Below are 21,581 nucleotides of genomic sequence, written 5' to 3' on the forward strand. Positions count from 1 at the left end.
CGGCGGGCTAAAACCTCCTGAAATTAGATACTATCATCAAAATAAACCTTCAGAAAATGTAATCTCATTAATTATCATCTGTAGTAAAACATGTATTGATTTTTCATGAAGTAGCCTGTAATATTTTAGACATAATTAGAGGTTGTTCACAAGAGAAAACCCGTCTCTTTGTGCATCTACACTTTGCTTTGTGGTTCCTAACCCTTTGGTCCCGCACAGATCCGAATCACAGGAGGACGAACCCGCTATGAGGGCCGTGTCGAGGTGCTGACCTCGGACCCTAATGGGACACAGAGCTGGGGTCTGATCTGTGGTGAAAACTGGAGCACCAAGGAGGCCATGGTGGCCTGTAGGCAACTGGGCTTGGGCTACGCTAACCAGGGCCTGCAAGTAGGTTATTAACACCGCCAAGGACAACATTCTGCAACAGAGTAAACTGTTGTCTTTTTTGGTACATATAAATCATATGGAAATATAATATACTGTCATGTACACCCAATGGCCTTTCATTTTAGTTTGTTTTTAAGGCTTCAGTGTTGTTAAAAGTGAAGAAACTCCTTGTTTAGACGACTGTATCTGCAGTTGACTGTATTCAAGGCAACAGTGTACTCAAATAGACAGAATCTAAGACTGGGGAGTGTTCACGCCATAGATTTTGCCTCACATGAGCCTGGTGCATTTAAAATGTGGTCTGCAATGGTGGATTCTGTGGTAGCAGATTTAGATTTGAAATCATACAATCAGTCTTCTAATGGACTACTGATCTATGGTTGCTGTCATTTAAGTACTAGTCCATTATTTTTGTAATTGTATCACCAAAATCATCCTTAACTGCTTGAATCAGTCAGGATGGATACATTAGAAAAAATCCTGTTTCTTCTCATGTGGTAGTTTTCCATTGCCTTCTTACGTTCTGATGAAACTCGAAGTTTTAGCTGTGTAGGTCATGTTGCCTAAGAGGACAGGAGACTTTCCATTTTCTTCCGGGCACCAATACTCTGTCGCCTTAAAGACAGTAGTGTAGTAAACTCCAGATGCCGACATCCTCAAAAAAGTTGCAGCTGTTTTTCTGTTTCTGAGATGCTGAATCCAGCTTCTCTGGCAGTAGCTGCAGGGGCATGTTTACCGGCACGTAATCATGAAGCACTCAGCTCATCACAGGCACACGCACCACAGAGTGCAATAAATGAAACGGCCACTGAGTGTGCAGCTTTTTTTTCTTTTGGTGCATAAATGCTCAAATATATAACATTTGTAGTAATGACTAACGTAGACTTAAATTGTTGCAGTATATGTTTTAAGAATATATTTGAGCATGCATTCATGAACATGTGACAGCATATTATAATTTACATATGGGTAGATGTTTCTTTCTCTGTCTGGGGAAAAAAACAAAACAAACACTTTCGTGCAAGTGAAGCTTCTAATCTGACCCAAAACCGCTCGCCACCAAAGTGATGTGGTGACCTCATGTGGAAACCATGTCGATGTTTTCATCGCCTAGAAAAGACTAACCAAACTGCTGCTTCGACAACACACTTTCTACTGTGGGAGGACTGGATATGAACATTGACAGGTTTAGCTTAGACAGTTCAGAGACAGGACAGGAAGTGTGTCCCCTCACTGACTCCCAGCAGGAAAACTCTGCAGATCCGGATAGTGGGCGGCCGGAGCAGTTATGAGGGCCGGGTGGAGGTTCAGGTTGGGTCCAAGTGGGGCACAGTGTGCAGCACAGGCTGGACCACAAAGGAAGCCATGGTGGTTTGCAGGCAGCTAGGGCTCGGCTACTCCATGCATGCCATCACTGTAAGTAGGAATGAAGACTTAAATCACACATGAACAAAACATGCACACAAGTAATGATAGCACAGACTGTGATATTGCTGATGTGATATTCAGGATTGCAGTAGAAGCACTATGAAGTTGAAGAAACATAGATTTGAATTACAAGTATGTTGTGTTTTACATTTCTTACTATAAACTTTTGTCTTTCTTTCTGTAAAAACTGAGGAAAGCTCACAGGAAAACTGACCAAAACCCCCCCAAATTGCTGAATTTAACTGACAGCATTTAGAAAATTCTAAAAGCTAGTGAAGCTCTTCAGACCCTCATATTTGTCACAGTGACTGATATAAAGTGAACAATTCAAACCTACAAAAAGCTATTTGTAAGAAATATGTAGAAGTTCAAAATTGAACTTTGCAGAATCCAATTTTTGTAAACAATATTGCTTAAAAATGTTATTCTAGGTAGATCATAGTTATTGGTGCAACAGAATTTGAATCCCAGTTCACTGCTGATATTTTGAAGCCAAGCAGAAAACCAAGCAAAATGTGCAGATGTGCAACTTCACTGGCTAAAGTATAAAAAATGGGTAGAACGGACAAGGATGTGCACAATTACAAGGATGTGCTATTGAATTTTCCACTACAGCTAATGAGGCAGATTTCTACTTTGATCACTAGAGAGTGACTGTTGCACGTTATATTTAAAGGTTCGATTAGGCTATTGTTGCGTGAGGTTGAGAAGCCTTGCAGAAAGACTATTGAGTCTCTTAGCATCTGAACAAAGTGGTCATAAAGTCAGCATTACACTGTGTCCTCATTCAGGGGCCAAAAATGAGTCATGAACATCTGTTTTTCAGAACGTAATAGCGCACTGAACTCTGCAGCAGTCTGCGAATGATTTTGTCCTGATCGACGCACCGTGTTTTTTTTGTCTTTGCACGTGTGCCTGTTTTGTTATATCTCTTTAAGGAAACCTGGTATTGGGACAGCAGTAATGTGACAGACATGGTGATGAGCGGTGTGAAGTGCATGGGAAATGAGATGGCTCTGAGTCAGTGCCAGTACCACAAAACTGTCAGCTGCCAGAGAGCGGCAGCAAAGTTTGCAGCGGGAGTAATCTGCTCAGAGAGTGAGTGACACGGAGACAAACAAAAGCTTTGATTGTTCATATTTATGTAAATCTGCAGCAAGATTAAACTTCTGCTGACCTCATGAAACTCAGTAGCCTTAATGCAATCATCAAACTGCAGAGAAAAGAAAGAATAACTCTTTAAAATTAAGAGAAAGACTTTGATGTGCTTTAAAGACCACGTGTATTACCACAAAAAGAATGAGGACCATATCTCAATCCTAACCCTCCTTCTCTATCCAGCGGCCTCTGACCTCGTCCTGAATGCCTCTCTGGTTGAGCAGACAGTTTATATCGAGGATCGCCCTCTGCACATGCTCTACTGCGCTGCAGAGGAGGACTGCCTGTCTAAATCAGCTGCGAAGGCCAACTGGCCATACGGACACCGCCGCTTGCTCCGCTTCTCCTCTCAGATCCACAACATCGGCCGCGCTGACTTCAAGCCAAAAGCTGGACGGCACTCGTGGGTGTGGCACGCCTGTCACGGGTAAGAAACCAGGTCTATTATGAAAACAATAACCTCAATATGTGATTAAAGAATTAAAGGTTAAACCCCGAATAGTGATTTGCATTTCAATCAAAATAAGTTTGTGGAAGTTTAATTTTTTTTATTATAGCAAAAATTTCAGAAGGTCTCTGACTCTCAAAGTCTCAGTGGAAAGACAAAGGAAGAAACTTTTGTTTAGGTTCACGTTGTTAAGGTCTCATCCTGTTAAAAGGGAGTTCTTCCTCCTCACAGTCGCCAATTTCTCACTCATATGAGATCATGTGTTGTTGGGGTTTTCCCTACTTGTTTTAAGGTCTGGGATTAAAGTCAAATTGCTTAAGTTGATCTCGATTTATTTGAAAAAGGAAAAGAAAAATATTTATAACACGTTAGGTGATCCGCACATACTGGTAAATCAGTTTTGGGAGTATCTTCCTGTTCCCAAAATCGTGTTAAAACAAAATTCACCATTGAAGCAGAAAAGTAGGTATGAATAAACTGACCAAATGAACATAGGAGATAACTATGTTTATTATTATTTCATTTAAAAAGGACTAGAGTCTAGTATAACTCCAGTCTATGTGTTTTTGTTTAGTCTGTGAGAAACAAAAAATGTGCTCAGACTGGCGGAAAGAAGGTAGGAAGGGTGCTTATGTCTGCTATTCAGATAACAGCAGAGGACCAATTGTGTTTATCCAGTAACATGACTGGTATGAACTGACTGAGTGTTTAGACTTTGGGGATAAGTGTTCACAGGTCATATATTTGAGGCGTTAGTATATCTATTAAAAACATCTCCTAGTATTGCATTGTTAGAATGAGCATCAACCTAATGCACTTCCTGTGTTATCTTTGGTTTTTATCATTTTGCCAAATATACAACATGTCAGAAATTCCTGTAAAGTCATCCTGTTATCACCATGTAGATTCCAGATATAAGCAAATACCATAACGGACATCAGTGTGTGGTCAGTCATCAAAAGAGAAATACAGGATATAAAAGATAACATTTACTTCTTTTTATATTAAATACAGCCACTACCACAGTATGGATATATTTACCCACTATGATTTGCTGAATGCCAACGGTACCAAAGTGGCAGAGGGACACAAAGCCAGTTTCTGTCTGGAGGACACAGACTGTCAAGAAGGTCAGAATGATGATTTCCTTTTAATGAATTTATTATCAAATAAACATGACCAGAAAATTCCCTAACGACCTTTTTGCATTGCTGCTAGTCTTTCAAACATATCTCACTGAATCTGTCTCTTCTTCTGGGACATTAAGGCATTTCTAAACGATACGAGTGCGCCAATTTTGGCGATCAGGGCATCACCGTGGGCTGCTGGGATTTGTACCGTCATGACATTGACTGCCAGTGGATTGACATCACAGACATCAAACCTGGAAATTACATTATGCAGGTGAGACTGTGGGACTCAGTGTGTAGAAACCTATTTGAGAGAGTTATAATGGAAATTCAAAGCACAGAACCGCAAAAATGGTGACGTTCAGATTGGTTTTACCCACATGAGGCCAGTTTCAGAGCTCTTTGGCAGATTCATATATATATTTCAGTGCTAGTAAAGGCAAACAAGGATAGATGATGCTTTGATTGATTGTACTTCAGCTGCCGTCTTTCAGTTTATCGTGCTAATACTGGAGCTTCAGTAAGCCAGCAGATCTATTACCACTGCACTTATACCTGTTAGAAACAAATTGCCATAATCAACAACAAAACATTGCCATGGCAACACGGCTATGTCGTCTTCAGAATTTAATTGTAGTACAAAGAGTTGATTGAACAAAGTGTGACAATCTCTATAAATGGAGATGTTTTGACTCTTTGCCTATCTTGAGCCAAATGTGAGGCCATCTGTTCAACAACTTAACACTTGGCCAAAACTGAGTCATGGAACAATGATCGCAAGCACAGCAGCAAATCTACAGCAGAATGGTTGACAAAGAAAAGAAGTCAACACTTCAACCTGACTGAGATGCTGTGGTGTCACCTTAAGAGTGCTGTGCATGCGATTCAATAAACCGAAACAATGCTGCAGAGAAGATTGGGCCAAAATTCCTCCACGACGACGTGAGAGGCTGATAAAGTCACAGATTATTGCTTCATGTTATTGTTGCTAAATGGTTTCTACAAGCTACTGAATCATGGGGTATACTTAGCTTCTTACCTTTGTTTTTCGCAGGACTGAATCTCAGTGTTTCTCTGCAGGAAATAAAAAAAGTACTTAATTTTTTAAAGAGCTCCACACATAATAACACCTACAGGGCAGATTAAGAAAGTTGATCTCCATAGTTTTCTTTTTTTATTTCTTTGAAAGTCCTGTTTTCAGGTCCAGGGAATAAAGTACAGCTTCATCGCTCTTTTTCTATGGGGAACTCTTCTCTTTAACTTCTCTTATACTCAATTCTGCATATATTCTGCATTTTCGTGTGCTTAGTATACTTAGTTTTGGGTCACACAGCTTGTCTGACCATAAAACCAACAGAGTAAGAATAGTTTATCTAATACTTCTCCTCTGTTCAGGTTGTAATCAATCCAAACTATGAAGTGGCTGAGAGCGACTTCACCAACAACGCCATGAAGTGCAACTGCAAGTACGACGGACATCGGATCTGGTTCCACAACTGCCACATTGGTAAGCAGTGGAAAGCAGTGAGACTACCAGATAATGATAATGATAATAAAATGTACTCTTATTGGCATCTCTGACCACCTTTACTGATTATTTGATCTCCCTGCAGGGGATGCATTGAGCGAGGAGGCAGAGAGGAGATTTGAGAAATATCCCGGACAGCTGAATAACAAGATTTCTTAATCGCCAGTAACTTCCCAGCAACTTAGAAACCAAAGCGGGAATAAAGATACACCTCACTAACTCAGAAAGAAAGACACAAACCTTTTGTCTTCAGGTGCTAAAACGGATCCCCGCCACATATCTCTAGATTTGTAGTCACTGAAGCAGCGAGCGTGTGCTCTACGTGTGAATTATTTTACTTGAATATTCAAGTGGTAATTTTTCGTGTAGTCTGAGGTGAGTGCGTGCTATATTTTTACTGCAAATTAAAATTTTATAAAGTCAGTGAGACAGTCTCCTGTGTATGATCGACCTTTTATATTCTGTTCTGTTTATGAGTTATGACTGGGTTTTTTACATTTTTTTAAATCACCATAAAGAGAAAAGCTTCAATGTTTTGCAGATATATATATATATACAGAGATGCTTTTAAACCGCTTGTTTAAGTAATAACATCTGCCTTTGTGTTTACAGTATTTTGTGAATGTATTTATTGCCAACATGGAGGCACTAAAGAATCATTCTGGGTCAACAGCAGTATTTGGACCAGTTTGAAGCCATCGTTAGCTTTAGTGCACACACGTACTTTAATAATCTTTGAGAGATTAATGGGCAAAGGCCAAAGAAAGCTACAGTTACAGTTAGATTTGTTGTATTTACTCTGATGTAATCACATCTGCTGCACCAAATAAAACAGAGAAAAACCTCCTGAGACTCGTTTGACCGGGAATGATTCACTGCAACAATACTGAAGCTGTAAAGCAGCTGTTTTCAGTGCCTGTAAACACAGTCTGCTACAGATATACCAGCCACACCGGTGGAAAAAAAGCAGCATACTTTGGTGTTACAAAAAAAATGGTCTCTGGTATTGTATCATGCTGGTATTTTACTTTTCCCGCAATTATTTTGTGGTCATGTGGACCACTGCTCCAACGGTATGCTCCAACAGAACAATAGCACTTTTGTTTTGGTTCCTCGAACTGAGCCAGCAGCTGACTGCACAAATCCAACAATGACCTACTGCAGCAGTAAAGAGTCAGATTATGGTCAAAGATCATTTTGATTTAAAGTATGATAGATATATGAGTTTTTCAAAAGATGATCTGTTAACCTAAGCCTATTTTATAAAGACAGGCAGGAATCCTCCAACCCATCTGGCAGATAGACAAAGAGGTCTGCAGGGCTGATTGCTCAGTTAAATTAAAAGAAAATCAGGTGGGCTGACTAAGACAGAGCTCTCAAACCAGTTGTCAGCTGTGTGCTTCTAAGCCCAGAGTTCAAATCAATCCACTGTTAATCTCAGTCTTCACTGCCCGCGGTGGAACAATCCCGTTAACCTCCCTTACTAATCACATCAACCGTGTGCGCAACATTGCAGCGGCTCAGCAGCAGAGCTGGTATGCACCTGTTTGTAAGATCTGAATGTGATTATTAATCACTTAATTGTGTCTATAGTGTAAGAAAACACACAAAAAAAAGGCCATCGCAGCTTCCTAACACTTTGAAATTGCTTAATAACAGAAATGTTTAATGTACAGTGATACATAATATATGAAACAAAAATGTACGGGATCCACTGAAGAAGGTGGAACCATAGAAAGTTTCTGCTTACATATTAGAGCAGGTTAATATGTATGATATCATGGAAACGTGGTTTAAAAATGAAGCTATTTGGGAATAACAGGATAAATGCAGAATTTCCTAATCATTTTGTGCACTCTGTCAATGCAGCATGAGGACCAAAAATGAAAAGAAATAACAAGGAAAATCCTCCAGGTTTACTAAACAATAAAGGAACACTCTGTGTTTATATGTAATGTTATTGGTGGCCTTTTCTTGCTTCAGCTGCTGCTGGCTGCTTGGGTTTCTCTTGAGGTTTTTGCCTGTCATCATCATCTCATCAGCCTGCACACCTGGCCTAACAGAAGAGGATTACGCCGCTTCAGCAGAGCGGTGTCACACACATAAGCTGGCTAATGTTCTACTGAGTAATCAGACAGGCCCATGCAGAGAGATGGGCGCCACCCAGAGGGCTGCAGCTAAAAGTGCATCCACTCCAAGTGGACGCCTCAATCTCTTTCCCCCCTCTAAGGTTTACTAGGGTAGCTCTACATCATTCACAGTTCAAACTAATCCTTTTGGAGCAGCCCCTCGGTCTGTCATCTATCTGAAACAAGCCATACTAGCTCATCTCTCTCTTTAAGGGTAAACAGCAGGTAGGTGAGGCTGCTGTGTTTGAGAAGAGAGGATATGGACTCTCACTGACATCACAAGGAGCCAAAAGCAGGAAAAAGGAAGCTGAAAAGCTGAAAGGGAGCCTTTAAAAAGCAGCCTGAAGCCTGAGCGTCACTGGGGATACTTTTACACACCTCCCCATCTGAAAATTTGTTCAGATTTAACATTTAGAGGTGGGACTCGCCAGATACCTCACATTATATTATTGCAAATTTCAACATTTTGCAATATGCTGAGTATTGCAATAAATATATTATGATTTATCACCTTAATTTCAACTTTAAATTATGTCCTCGGTTAAATTTAGTCAGAATCTGTTTTATCCAGTGACATAACGTTATCTCACTTCAGTTTTGGGGGGTTTATTTTGGATGGCAAATAAGATTGTCACCAAAACTGCCATGAATGTTGTTGTAAGATGGAATCAAGCTTCTATTGGCAAACAATTTGGCAATTACATGCAATCTGTTTGTGATAGTAAAGCAAATAACTGTGAAAAATTATCGAAAATCCAATATTTTTGATGTCTGCATAGACAGAAATTCACATGTAACGATTACTTTTCCACTCAGCAACCTTCCTCTTGTATAGGAACATAACCAGAATACAATCAGCTGGTAGCCAGTTGAGTCGAAACCCCTGGAGTTGCTGTCACTGACAGAGGCTCAGTCGGATCGTGAACAAACATTTAGTCACCGCAAGCCACTAATGTATTCATTTATAGTTTGTGTAGCTACATGGAAGCTGCTGTCCTATTTTTACTTGTGCGACTGAGCTTTACTTTTGAGCCGATTTAATCTAAGTTCTCTCAGGTAACATTATCTCAGAATGGCGGTACATGGGATGAGACCTCTTGCTCAGTGTTACCAGAGGATGCATGCATGTATATAATACGACTCAATATCCTACTCAGCATGCAGAATGCACCATTGTTGAGTCGTGCTAATTATTTCACTGGACTATAATCCCTGACACAGGAAATGTAGAGCTAACATTGAACCTCAGATTGTACTTGCACAGATCGGGGTTTTGAACCTTTAGGGAGAGACCCGCCTAAGTTTTGTGCATATTGAAATCAGATTAAATTTCATGTGCAATCAAGGTAAGAAAATGCATTTTAATACCATGGTTCAACATAAAGACCAGTTATCATCATGAAGTCAATATAAACAGATCCTGACCATGTAGGTGTGTAATGGTCCTTAGCCTCCAAAATGAAGCAGAAAAATGAAGTCCCGTTCTTCAGCAGCCGTTTCAATGCTGTTTACATTAATTTACCCTAAAACTCATGACAAATGCCAGCAATGATTACATGTTGTGGTGACGCATGACTTAAATAAGGGACCATATGAAGCAGACACATGGGGAAAATAAAGGCTGTGTGACCTTGAGGTGAAACTACTAGGTCCAGCTGTGAGCGGATGATGCCACGCCGGAAATGTTTTTTAAAAGAAGATTTTTTTTCCAGCTTAAAGGTGTTGAAATGCTCCTCCAGAGGGAGTTGGATCACTGAACTGCCGGATTAGTCCGGACCACAACAGAGTCATGTCTGTGCATCCAGTCGTTTCACTGCAGGACTGTCTGTTTGATGACTTTCCCTTCTTTGTTAACGGCAAAGTTGTAATTCTTTGGATTGTCCAGTGCCTCCTCGATTCGTTGATCCAAGTTCTCCGTGGTGATGAAGTTCTTTACTTCCTCCTGAAAGAAAATGAAAGTTTTGTCAGTTTATCACTATGTTCCCTTTGCTCTACTTGCATAGTTTGAATGCAGAAACAACCCCTACCTGCAGCTGCAAAATCTCCCTCTCTTTTTCTTTGATGAATTCTTGCTGTTCCTGTTCCCGCTGAATGGCAGCTTCAATCTTCTTGCGCTCAGCTTCCTCTGCTTCTTTCTGGACCCTCAGAATTCTGAAATGATTTCCCCCCCAAAAAAACATCACTTTTAGAATGAGACAGTTTCCATTCTGCAAGTGGAAGAAAGACACAAAGAGTGTATTCATGTCATCATCTTTTCTGCTCACCTGGCTTTCAGCATGCGCAGGTTCTCCTCGTTGTTCCAGCCCATCAGGGCTCGGTGCTCCTCCGCCTCCTGCCTCGCCCTCTCCTCCGCCTGGGAGCCCGTCTCCTCCTCGTACTTCTTTCGTAGCACCTCCTCCTTAAACTCCAAACTGACACACATAAAGAAAACTAAATACTCCAATCACACTGTCTTTACTCCAAATCTTAAAGTACACCAAGCATGTATCGTTTCATGTTTCTGAGACACTCTTAGTCACAGATTTGTGTGTAAGAGGTTCGAGAAATTGTTTACGAAGTCGTGTTCAGCTTTTTTAAAGCAACACAGAATATCTTTAAGACTGACGGGGAGCTCACTAAGTTGGAGTGACTATTTGTCACGGGAAACTGATTTTGACATACTGTCGTTTAAACGTACCGGAGCGCCCTCATGATCAGCTTGTATTCCGTGTATCTCTCTTTGAGAACTACCATCTCCACCGGATCGACGGGGGGAGGCACTTTGATTCGCCCTTCTTTGGACTTGGCTACCGGGTCGGTGCGAGACTTTCGGCCCCGGACAGCTTCCACGAGCACGGCACTCCTGGGCGCTAAGAGCCGCGCCACCTGCACGCTCCTCCCGCCGATTACCTGGAACATGTCAGCGTCTAAATATGGGAACAGGTGCCGATTCCTAGATGCTAAATGTAACGCTTAATGAGAGCATTTGAGTTTGAAATCTGCGGTCTAGGTTAACATTAGGGCACAAATGTTATCGACCTAACACGGCAGCCATTTTGCTGCCCTCTGACCAGCGGAAGTGATTAGCAACGAACGAGCTGCGCATGCTTGACTGCCTCCTGGAGGTTAGCAAAGGTTAGTTAGGTACAGAATAAGCTATCAATAGTTATCAAGATAACAAACTAGGTTAAACAGCGTAATACACGCTGTTTTCTAAATATATTAAACGTGAGACACAAGAGTAAAGCCATTTCTACGAAAAATATTTTATATTATTTTATTGATATCTCTCGGATTGACATTTTCAGTGGGATAATAATTTCACGTTTGTGGAGTATTTCAATTAAGAATTGTGAATAATTATAAGTCAGAGGGGGTGTCAAATGGACAAAAAGGGTCCAGTCCGGCCCGTGGATAGCTTTGTGGAAAATGTGGAACTTTCAGAGGAGGAGGCCATTTATGGTGAACCTTAAACTGTATTTTAAATTTTTGGTTTTAGTGTTTTTACTGAAGAAGAGATAACTTATGACCTGTCATTTTCAAAAGTAATTAATTACTTAGTTACTTAGTTACTTAGTTACTTTTTAAAAACACGATTTACAACCTGAAGAGGTGATAAAGCGATAGATCTTTCAGCCCAATTCTACTTTTTCTACATAATCCATCATACAAAATGTAATCAAATGGAAAAGTCTCTTTTTTTTAACTTGTTTTATCAGTTTTAATCTTTTAACTTTATGCATCAAGCAAAACATTTAATTATATGCAACATTCTCTGAGTTGAATAAATGAGTTTAACATTTAAACCTATTTTCTGCACATTCCAGCACATAAAATAAAATAATTTTTTGTGTTTTCACTCACTCTTTCAAATAGATGCAAGTAAAACACAGCAGAACATAAATAAAGTCAAAGACTCAGCGGTCCTGTTGCTCTATTTTCACCTGTAAAGCAGGACTGCAGTAGGCGGAGGTTTACCCTGGTGCAGGTGTGCAGCGGTCAGTGGAAGGATACGGCAGTGTCTCTGTGAGTTTCCCATTACGTCGTAGCGCACTCTTGGTGCTTCCTTGGAAGTTTAGGTTTTTTTTTCGCTGTAAAAAGAAGTTTTCTTCCCACGCACGATGGACGCTAATGTTTTTGTCACTTTTTATGGAATCAAACTCAAAGTAAGGTCAGTACTTCCACGCTTTAAACGCTGCATGCTCATACTCTCTCCCGCACTCGATATGTGATCCATTGTTGATTTGCACACAGCTGTTGTCACTAACGGCGCACTCGCTTACGTCACTGTCGTGAGACATTCTCGCAAAAAATCACGGTTTTAGTAACGCAGTAACGCAGCGTTCCTACGGGAAAGTAACGGTAATCTAATTACCGATTTTGCAATAGTAATCCCTTACTTTACTCGTTACTCGAAAAAAGTAATCAGATTACAGTAACGCGTTACAAGTAACGCGTTACTGCCCATCTCTGGTCATACACCAGAGTAAGTAGACTTCTGGATGAAGGTTAATTACAGGAAAATTAGTTTTTCTGTTCGTGGTATTCATTTTAATAACAGAAACGTTCCTTCCTGTTCACTATTTACAATAAAAATTCCTAGTTGTTAAAAAGTAATGGAATTGTTTCTGTGAATTCACAAATAATTGTCCTACATTTCTTTATTTCCTTTAAAGTGTGAACCCAGCTGACATGTTCCTTTAATTTACTGCAGGAAGTATTATTGAAATTACACCTTTAAAAAGATCTGAGAGATTAAATGTGTAGTTAAGCTTCTTTACATTGAAAGAAACAAATTTTGATGTGTATTTTGAAAGCTTTTTAGGCAATAGCTTCATTAGTTCAGCCCACTTAAGAGGAAATATAGCTGTATGTATACATTTGTTGTCTTCGTGATTCTTCTTCTTTCTTTCAAGGTTGAGCAGCTTGACGCCTGATGTCAGACCGGTGACTGATGATCCTGCTGAGGCAATATATCAACACATTACAGGTAGAGACGCCTTACCAGCAGCATGGAATGATGGGAAATGGTGCAGTGCCGCTGTGTGTCGGTCGGTGACATTGAGCGCTGTAAGTAAAAAGAAACTGTGTGGGAATGCAATCTTAAACAGCAAAATGGCACCATTGTTACTGTTATATGGGATTTTCAAGTAGGATATTTACAGCAGCCTTAAACACAAATAAAAAAAACAAACCTGGTCTCAGGTATCAAATGGTAGTTGCAATTATTTTATCATTCCTGCACATTTTATTTTCTAATTTCCCAGAATGTCTTTAATATTTGACAAAACCCCAAATATGATTGAATGAGACATTATTTTGGACACATTTGTGTTACTAAGGAATGATGTTGAGCTTTGTAAATTGGTGATTAAAAGTTTTTTTACCTTTAATATGTATTTTGGACATTAGAAGGTGTCATTCAACTGCTAATGCCTAACAGGTAAGTTTATTAACTTGCATCTGGAGCTAAAATTAGGCTGCATTGATGTCAGGGTGTGTGCTTTAGCTTTTTGTCTCCTAAACATCTTTAAAGGTGTGAAATGAAACTAAAAAATATGACACATGCTGCAGGTGAGTTATATGTTTATTCAGCTTGTTGCCGGCTGTTACAGGTACACCAGTTACAGGTGCAGACTTTGTATTACTTTCACAGATGTAAAGCACCACATAGATCTACGATCAGCAGACAAACAACAAGGAGCTCCTGCAGTTATCTTTCGGCTTCACTGGTTAGCTGGGAATGAACTTACAGGACAAAACAAATCTAGTGTAGTTAGACTCAAAGACACAGTACGTGATCATAAGGTGGAACCAGTAACAATTAGTCTTCTGCAGCATTTAAATGTCCAGATTGGTTTTTGCTGAAAAGTAGGAAGGCCCAAATTCACTCTGATTTGTTGCTTACAGCTTTTGTGTAGACGTCAATGCAGAGGAAGACAAACTAAAAAGGACACAAATGACTCGATAACATAATGAAAAGAAAATTTTAAGGTTACTGGTTCACTGACTACTAATACAACTACTACTACTACAAAACCAGGGATGCAGGACATTCATTGATTGGAAGAGTTCCTTGAGGAAAATCAGCTCAAACACATATAAAATCCAAGCACTGAGAGTTATAGGTTGGGTTTTTTACATCCTCGTTAACAAACAATTGGTCAGGTGTTTGCACAACGAGGGTTCGGAAAGGTCAGATGGTTTACTCTACTGTTGTCTTGAATGTCATACGTGTCTGACTGAGAGGAACTCCACCAAAACAACGCTGCTGTCCAACGCAGACGTGTAACTAATGCAGTGCAGCCACTCTGCCCTTCGCAGTTTGCCTTCTACTTGATGTGTAGTGTCAGAATGTGTGTAGAAGAAGGGGGACTTCTGGTGGACCTCTTGTTTAGCACAAGGGCACAGCGGTCTTGAGAAAGGTGAGCTTTGATTTGTAGTTTGGGATTTTTTGGGTAAAGATGAAATAAATTTTGCAGGGAAAGCGAAGGGAAGAGCATGAAAGAGGGAGAGAGGTCATGTTAGGGAGGAATTCTCAGGATGTTCAGCTTAAAGATGAACGGGTAAGAAGATATACTCGATTTATGCCAGGGTCGGTGGCATTTAGGGTTTTAATTTAGAGCAGGAAGGGAAGGGTACGCCAGACGAATCTCCTCCCCCTCCAGGAGTTTCCTGTGAAAGTAAAGGAAAACAGATTGTTTGCTGTTTATGTCTTTATATATAGCTGAAGTAAGACAAATTAAGATAAAGTAAGAAAAAAGATCATGAAACTTTACTGAAAACAAACACTGTCGGTGTAGATGAGCAGGAAGAAGGGTGTGTGTCACCTGTATGCTGCTATTTCAATGTCAAGGGCCATCTTCACATTGAGAAGGTCTTGGTACTCTCTCAGGTAGCGCGCCATCTCCTGCTTAGCTTCAGCAATATTGCGCTCCAGCTCACTTATCCTCATCTGTAAAAGTAAAAAACCACTTCAGCTCAGTTTAAGTGTCACAGTTAGCAACAGTCTGCTTCAAGCAGGGCAATGGTAAGCGAGAGTAGCTGCTTTGGTGTGCTCTCCCAGTTTGTTTCGACTTTAACTTTGCAGACGTTCACCTGCACTGTGAGCCTGTCATTATTTCCTGCTGTGCAGTAGAGCACAGGGAGGGTTAGCTGCTGCAGAGAATATATCTACATGTCATCCTGTAGATGAAAGAAACATCATTTCTTCTTGCTGCTTTCTGAGCTTCCTTTTTAGCTGTGCTGGTTAACCATGTAAACACCACCTTTTCAGTTCTCTGCAGCACTATTTCAGAAGAAAGACTCTAAAAATAGCCAAAGGAAGAAGGCTGTAAGTCTGAAAATAAAATGCATGTTGGAGAATAAGGCTGAGCTCCATTCTCCCTATGCAGGCTCTAATTTCCCTGGTTCTTTGCCTCACCTGGTACTTTTCCACCTCCTTCGCCTGTGTTTCTTCCAGATCTTCCAGTTGCTTATTCAGGGAGTCGATGACATTCCGGAGTGCCTCGATCTCCGAGGAGCGGGACTGGAGCAGTCTCCGGTACTCCATGGTCTCCTCCCGGATGGCGTGCACGGCCTCGTTGTTTTTGCTGGCCATCTCTGCCACGCTTGCAAACTTGCTCTGGTACCACTCCTCGGCGGCCTGCATGTTCTTGTGCGCCAGCCGCTCGTACTGAGCCCTGATGTCTCGCAGCGCGGTGGACAGATCAGGCCGGGACACCTCCATGTCTATGCTGATGTTGGCCACCTGCAGCTGGGCCTGCAGCTCTGCTTGCTCCTCTGCAAAGACTTTCTTCAGGAACACCATCTCATCGCACAGGGAGGCCACAGTGGCTTCTGCATCACAGTTGTAGACCACGGCCCTGCTCGCCTCCTCTTTGGCCCTCTGCAGGGCCTCCTCGGCATCCATGCGCCGCTGTGCCTCCTCCTCATAGCGCTCCTTCATCTGCTCATACACATCGCGCAGGTAGTCCTTCTCTGCCTCCATCCTCATCTTCTCCCCATTCTCTGAGTCAATCATGGCCCTCAAACTCCGTGCCTCACCTTCATAGAGCGCCTGCAGACGGGACGGATCGTTCTGCCGCCTCTTCAGCGCATCTAGTTCAGCCAGTAGGGCTCGGTTCTGCAGCTCGAGGTGCCTCACCTTCTCAATGTAGGTGGCGAATCGATCATTCAGGTCCACAAGCTGTGCCCTCTCCTGGGAGCGCAGGCCCAGCAGCTCTGTGTTTAGAGAGCTGGCTTGAGCCAGGTTCATCCTCTGAGATCCATCTGGAAAGGAAGAGGAGGAGGTCCTTAGGATCCTCTTACCAGATGGAGGAGCTCGTGAAGAAGGGTAGAGAGATGAAGACACGGAGGATTTGGTGGTGGTTCGGGAGCCTTTGTAGCTGTCCCAAGGGCGGCGGGTGGAGAAGAAGGAATCGTAGCTCATGATGAAGTTTTGTTGTGGATTTTTTTGTTTGTTTGTTTAAGAAAAGGAAATGTATGTTTCAGAAGGTTTTTTTTTTTTATGTCCCCCTTGTTCTGCACACCATCGGTGTGGATGAGTGAGCGCTTTTGCACTGCACCAGTTCAGTGATGCTGCAGATCCTGAGCTTTTATAGAGTCACGTTGCTCCCCCCCTCCAACACAGAGAAACATCAGCGCTGTCAGCATTCACCAGGCCAATAGCAGGCTGCTGCAGTGAAGCGAGAGCAGCTTGGTTTGGAGATTCACTTTCAGCCACAGCAGGCAGTGAATGTGCAGTAGGGCAGATTTTTATTTAATGTGCTCCAAAATAGCATTGAAATCAATCATTGTTATCCCTCTATAAATTCCCAAAGGTGGTATTTTACTTTATACGCTCAGCACAGGCTCAATTGCATTATCAAGCAGGGTACTTGCTTAGATTAAATATAAAAGAAACCTGGGATAGAACATATGAAAATGACTTGAAACAAAGACTTCTCCCCAACCCAGTCAGAGAAAATCAATAGTACTAGTAATAGAGAGAATAAGGGCATATACCATAAGGAACAGACAGTTATTTAAAGCATTTAATGCTCCAGGGAACAATATTTAATAATTACTACAGAGATGAATACATAGATGACATCAGATGGATTTGTGGTGGACGTGTACTACATTTAAAAAAATAATAATAATAGGAACTGAACACATGGTTCATTGTTGGTTATTGCTTTTTGAGATATTTAACAAACAATTACTTATTCACGTTTCCTCTAGATTGTCGTCTTTCTTAACTGCCATCTGTGCTGTTGCTGTGAAAGATCTTTGTAGATATACACCCTCCTACAATTACCCTTATACTACTTTTATTTCCAGAGTGTCTGTAGACATATCTGTTTGATCTAATTAATGCAAACTGATGAGTCAGGGATGTTCTTCAGCTGTCCTGACTCTGACAGTGTGTGTGGGAGACACCACTGAAGAAGAAAGTGCTACAGTATCTGTATGTGCTGACACACAGAAACCCTCCGGCTGTTTAACACTCAGAGATGAGTCAGACTTTATGCCTAATCAGCCTTAGTATTTACTTAAAAAGAGGCATCAGGCTGATCTAGCGAATGGTTACAATTCCTGCTCATGTTTATTGGCCATTAAAGAAAACACTTTACTCTGTTTTTCACAGCAAATGTTTCTACAGATGTCAGCAAGGTCTGCAAAACATTTAAAAAAAGACAACTCTGTTACAACTTTGAGAATCCATCCAGCATCCTGTGAAAGGCAAGATACTCACAAAACATTTTGAGAATGAAGTGCCATGCTTTATTGCTTATATTAAAGGGTTTTTTTTATTAGGCGGGAAAACTATTTTTTTTTTTTGGTGCTTTTATGAGTATTTTAAACGTCACATTTTAACTTAAACCTTAAAAAACACTGATAAGCTACACGGTGCCACTAGGTGGCAGCATTCGGCCTTTATACCGCATGGAAGTAACATTATTGGTAACGTTGTAGTTTACTGTAGTCCCCAATAGAGGCTATTGGATTGTTGTTTTACATATTTCTGTGTGAAATGCATAAGTGTTATTATATTAGAGAGAAGCAAAATGTGTTAAATTTCTAAGTCTCTGCTGTGGTCAGTGCGTTAGCTCAATTCAAATTGATTTGTAAAAACAACATTATATATCAAAAATGTTACTGCCAATATCTTTCATAAAATATGTGACAGTTATTACAGAAATCTATAGACTTTTACTGCACAAGTTTTATTTAGGAGTTTCTGCCAAATACCAGCTGTAATTCTTTGCAATGAAAATGCTCTTGGCTAAAAGGGTCTGTGAATAATCCTGAACAAAATATAGTCTTGATTTAGAAGAAAACATAAGGCTTTAAAGTGTAAACCATTTAATAACAGACTCCTTATGCTGCTTTTGTTTCCGTGTCCTGTCATGTCTCACTGAGATGTTTGAACACAGCCATTAATGATATTATATAATTCAGTTGTCACAACAACAGTCGCCTCTAAGTGTTTTTGTAAGTTAAAGAGCTAGAAAGAAGAAAACATAATAATCAAACGAGCAAGCACCTGGCGACAGTGGGAAGGAAAATCTCTTATTTAACAGGAAGACACCTCAAGCAGAACCAGGCTCAGGGACGTCCAACCATCTGCCGTGACCAGTGGAGGGTGAAGTGATATTATCTGCTTCCTCAACCATGACATGATATCACATGCGCCCCCCTGAAAGATTTTTTGGGAAATCTTTCATGGTTCAGGTGTGGAAGGGTGAATTCCATATTTAAAGTACCATATTCACTTAAGCAATAAAGACCAGTCCTAGAGTGCATTCCTCCACACCACACATGAACTTAGATCCAGTCCTTATTCAGTAGGATATCTGGATCCAGATGAGCTGGGAATATTTTCTTGAGAACATCAAGACAACGTCTTTCAGTTTTTTGGGTTTTTTTAATTTAATGTATTTGTGACGATATTACATGTACATATAAGATAATATATGATTTTACCTCATCTCATGACGATAATAAATCCCTTAAAAAATTCCTGGATCAAAACTTGAAACTCCGATTTTATTTTTTATTTTATTATTTTGTTTTTTGTTTCTTTTACAAATTCTATGAATAAAAAGATGCTTAGGCAGAAAACTGAGCCGGTCACATGACCTACTTGGCGGATGTGAAAACAATAACATACTCATCTGAATGAAGATTTTAGGGGGTTTCTGTAATAAGATCAGCGCTTAAAAAATGTTATCAACCAGAGCGGACTTTAAAAGAGACACATAGACCCTAAATTTAAAAAATAAAAAGAGAAAGAATGACTTAAAGTTTTGTCTAAAGACGTTTTTAGTGATATCTGCATTCAAGCGTTCAAGGCTTTGAGCACTAGGTGGCGCAGTTGCACTGCATGTCAGTGTGGCAGCTGTAGATGGTTCCAGATGAAATAGTTTTGTGAATAAATGTATTTCCCCACTTACCTTTGACAGCATACGCTCAACTTAAGATGCTGTCATCACCTGCTGCAGGCTCTGCCTACAGCTACCATAATCATGATCGTGTCAGCGAGTCTCGTACAGTCAAAGAAATCTGCAAATCCCATGTTTATTCAGAGGTCATTTACAGCGAATATATTTCCCAGTGGTACATAAGGTAAAAATAAGTACATAAAACATTTTAGTTGACAGATAGACTTTGGAATGTCAGGCTTTTCATTGCTAAAATCGTTTGTACGTTTACAAGAATTGCAGGTGCACATTTCCACGTTTAAAGAAACAAAACAAAAACAAGTCAGTGTGTGTACTTGAACTATATGACAGAAATGAAAGTCAGATCTCACCTCCAGTGTTTTACATTCACTTGAAATGTGTAAGATACCTATTTACACGAAATCACATAAAGAATATCAGACATGAGCGACGTATAAACTACAGAAATTTACCTTTAGGCTAAGTTGCAATACAAAAAGTGTATTCCTTTGGTAGAAAACATAGATCTCAAGGAAGGGAGAAAAAACATGTGCAGGACATAAAGAAGTAGATCTTGCATCTCTTGCACGGCCTGTCACACTTCTTACATCCATGGGGCCAATGGGTTGTGGGACTAAACATTCACCTCATATCAGGAGTGCTGCATATTCATTTATGTTGGCAAGAGCAGCCCGCTGACTGCTGGGCTGTTTGCACTGGCACTGCGTTACTTGAAACACAGCAACTTCTGATTATAGCATGAAGGCGATCATTCACAGGTCGATCTGTACAGTACTTTGGTTCATTTTTTTAATCACCAAGTCTTTAAAGAGTGCTGGGGGTTATATTACGCGCAGTGCGTCCAAGTGTAAACTATGTGCCCACAGTTACAGTATAGACAGAAACATTGGAAATGAAGCTGTTACATGTACAAAAAGAAAAAAAAAAGAATAGAAATCGTATTTCTTCAGATCGTTTCTTTCTTTTTCCAGACTTGTCTTGTGCGTCAAATGGAGCGATTTTACTGCCACAGACATTAGTAATTTCAGACAGTGCCACTCAAACGTCATTAACTTCATCTGCTCGCTCAGAAGATTTTCAGCCGTTTGCCAATCGCTCTGCCCCCCTTTGCCACTCTCTGGCTCGGCTGGTCTTTAGAAAGCGGGCAGTACTTGATGGTGTGCGCATTGTCACCGTTGGCACTGCAGAGGGGGCAGGTGTACGCCCGGAGGATGGGGCAAAGCACTCTGCCGTCCACTGTCTTCAGGATATGGGTGCCGTAAACTTCCTCTGGTGCGCCGTTATTCCGACAGAAGACGCACACTTTGGGCTCCGGTTTGCCCCTCTGAGCCTGTTTGCGTCTTCGGTCCATGGCGAGCAGGTCGAAGCCAGAGAAGCTTCCCTTGTACGAGGGGGTATCTCTGTCCCCCAGCTGCGAATCACTAGCAAGGTGTTCGTATGGCCTGAGAAGCGAGATGCGCTCTTTGAGATCATAGATAGAGATTGGCGGGGAGCTCGGGGCCGCGCAGTAGCAGTCCAAGGGTCCGTCGTTGGTGTCCCTGCCGTGCCCAATTACGCAGGAGCAAACCGGGGAATCGTCCTCCAGTCCCAAAGTCGCTTTAAGAGACTCGGTTATAGAGTTAGGGCTGAAGGGCGGACTGTTGATCTTATTTTTGGCGACAAGTGTCGACAGCCCGAGGTAGTCGTTCCAAAAATTAAAGGTGTAATCATAAGGAGACCGCGCGTCCAGGTAACCGCGGTCTAAGAAATCCATCCTGTCAGAGCCGCACAGTTTAACGTCCACACTAGTGAATAGGCGTTTTGGATTGGATGGCTGTCAGCATGAGGATCCAGTGGAGGGTTCCTCTCTCTGCTCCTGCTGGGTTTACTTTGCAGAACATTGAGCATGCAGGCGCTGTTAAGTTGCCCAGAATAAAACACGGGGGCGTGGTTTGGTTCAAG

General features: G+C 41.1%; 4 protein-coding genes across 8 annotated transcripts in view; 1 reads left to right on the forward strand and 3 right to left on the reverse strand.

Moving 5' to 3' along the window:
- The window catches only part of loxl3b (lysyl oxidase-like 3b), a 32,277-nt gene extending 25,343 nt beyond the window's left edge, over positions 1 to 6,934 (forward strand). For 3 of the 5 annotated variants that reach the window (XM_026153085.1, XM_026153087.1, XM_026153088.1), the window contains 7 exons: positions 220 to 390; positions 2,757 to 2,916; positions 3,160 to 3,403; positions 4,439 to 4,554; positions 4,692 to 4,828; positions 5,950 to 6,061; positions 6,168 to 6,934. In XM_026153085.1, the coding sequence (XP_026008870.1) occupies positions 220 to 390; positions 2,757 to 2,916; positions 3,160 to 3,403; positions 4,439 to 4,554; positions 4,692 to 4,828; positions 5,950 to 6,061; positions 6,168 to 6,241 (1,014 nt within the window). In that variant the 3' untranslated portion in view covers positions 6,242 to 6,934. Of the gene's footprint in view, positions 1 to 219; positions 391 to 1,650; positions 1,807 to 2,756; positions 2,917 to 3,159; positions 3,404 to 4,438; positions 4,555 to 4,691; positions 4,829 to 5,949; positions 6,062 to 6,167 lie in introns of all 5 variants that reach the window. The other 2 variants (XM_026153089.1, XM_026153086.1) reach the window with 2 other exon arrangements.
- A 2,618-nt stretch (positions 6,935 to 9,552) lies between these two features.
- On the reverse strand, positions 9,553 to 11,305 carry mrps26 (mitochondrial ribosomal protein S26). Its single transcript, XM_026153094.1, has 4 exons — positions 10,889 to 11,305; positions 10,476 to 10,622; positions 10,239 to 10,362; positions 9,553 to 10,153 (listed from the first exon to the last, which is right to left on the reverse strand). Exons 1-4 carry the CDS (start codon positions 11,107 to 11,109, stop codon positions 10,022 to 10,024), a joined length of 624 nt encoding a protein of 207 aa, XP_026008879.1. The 5' UTR covers positions 11,110 to 11,305; the 3' UTR covers positions 9,553 to 10,021.
- Positions 11,306 to 13,759: 2,454 nt separating this feature from the next.
- On the reverse strand, positions 13,760 to 16,785 carry neff2 (neuronal intermediate filament family member 2). The gene is made up of 3 exons (XM_026153091.1): positions 15,614 to 16,785; positions 15,021 to 15,145; positions 13,760 to 14,865 (listed from the first exon to the last, which is right to left on the reverse strand). The coding sequence occupies exons 1-3, from the start codon at positions 16,619 to 16,621 to the stop codon at positions 14,805 to 14,807; spliced, it is 1,194 nt and encodes a 397-aa protein (XP_026008876.1). The 5' UTR covers positions 16,622 to 16,785; the 3' UTR covers positions 13,760 to 14,804.
- Positions 16,786 to 19,714: 2,929 nt separating this feature from the next.
- On the reverse strand, positions 19,715 to 21,546 carry LOC113012765 (nanos homolog 1-like). Its single transcript, XM_026153093.1, has one exon. It carries the CDS (start codon positions 21,391 to 21,393, stop codon positions 20,707 to 20,709), a length of 687 nt encoding a protein of 228 aa, XP_026008878.1. The 5' UTR covers positions 21,394 to 21,546; the 3' UTR covers positions 19,715 to 20,706.
- Positions 21,547 to 21,581: the final 35 nt, after the last annotated feature.

Source organism: Astatotilapia calliptera, chromosome 19 (assembly GCF_900246225.1).
Source record: "Astatotilapia calliptera chromosome 19, fAstCal1.2, whole genome shotgun sequence".
Classification (NCBI taxonomy): Eukaryota; Metazoa; Chordata; class Actinopteri; order Cichliformes; family Cichlidae; genus Astatotilapia; species Astatotilapia calliptera.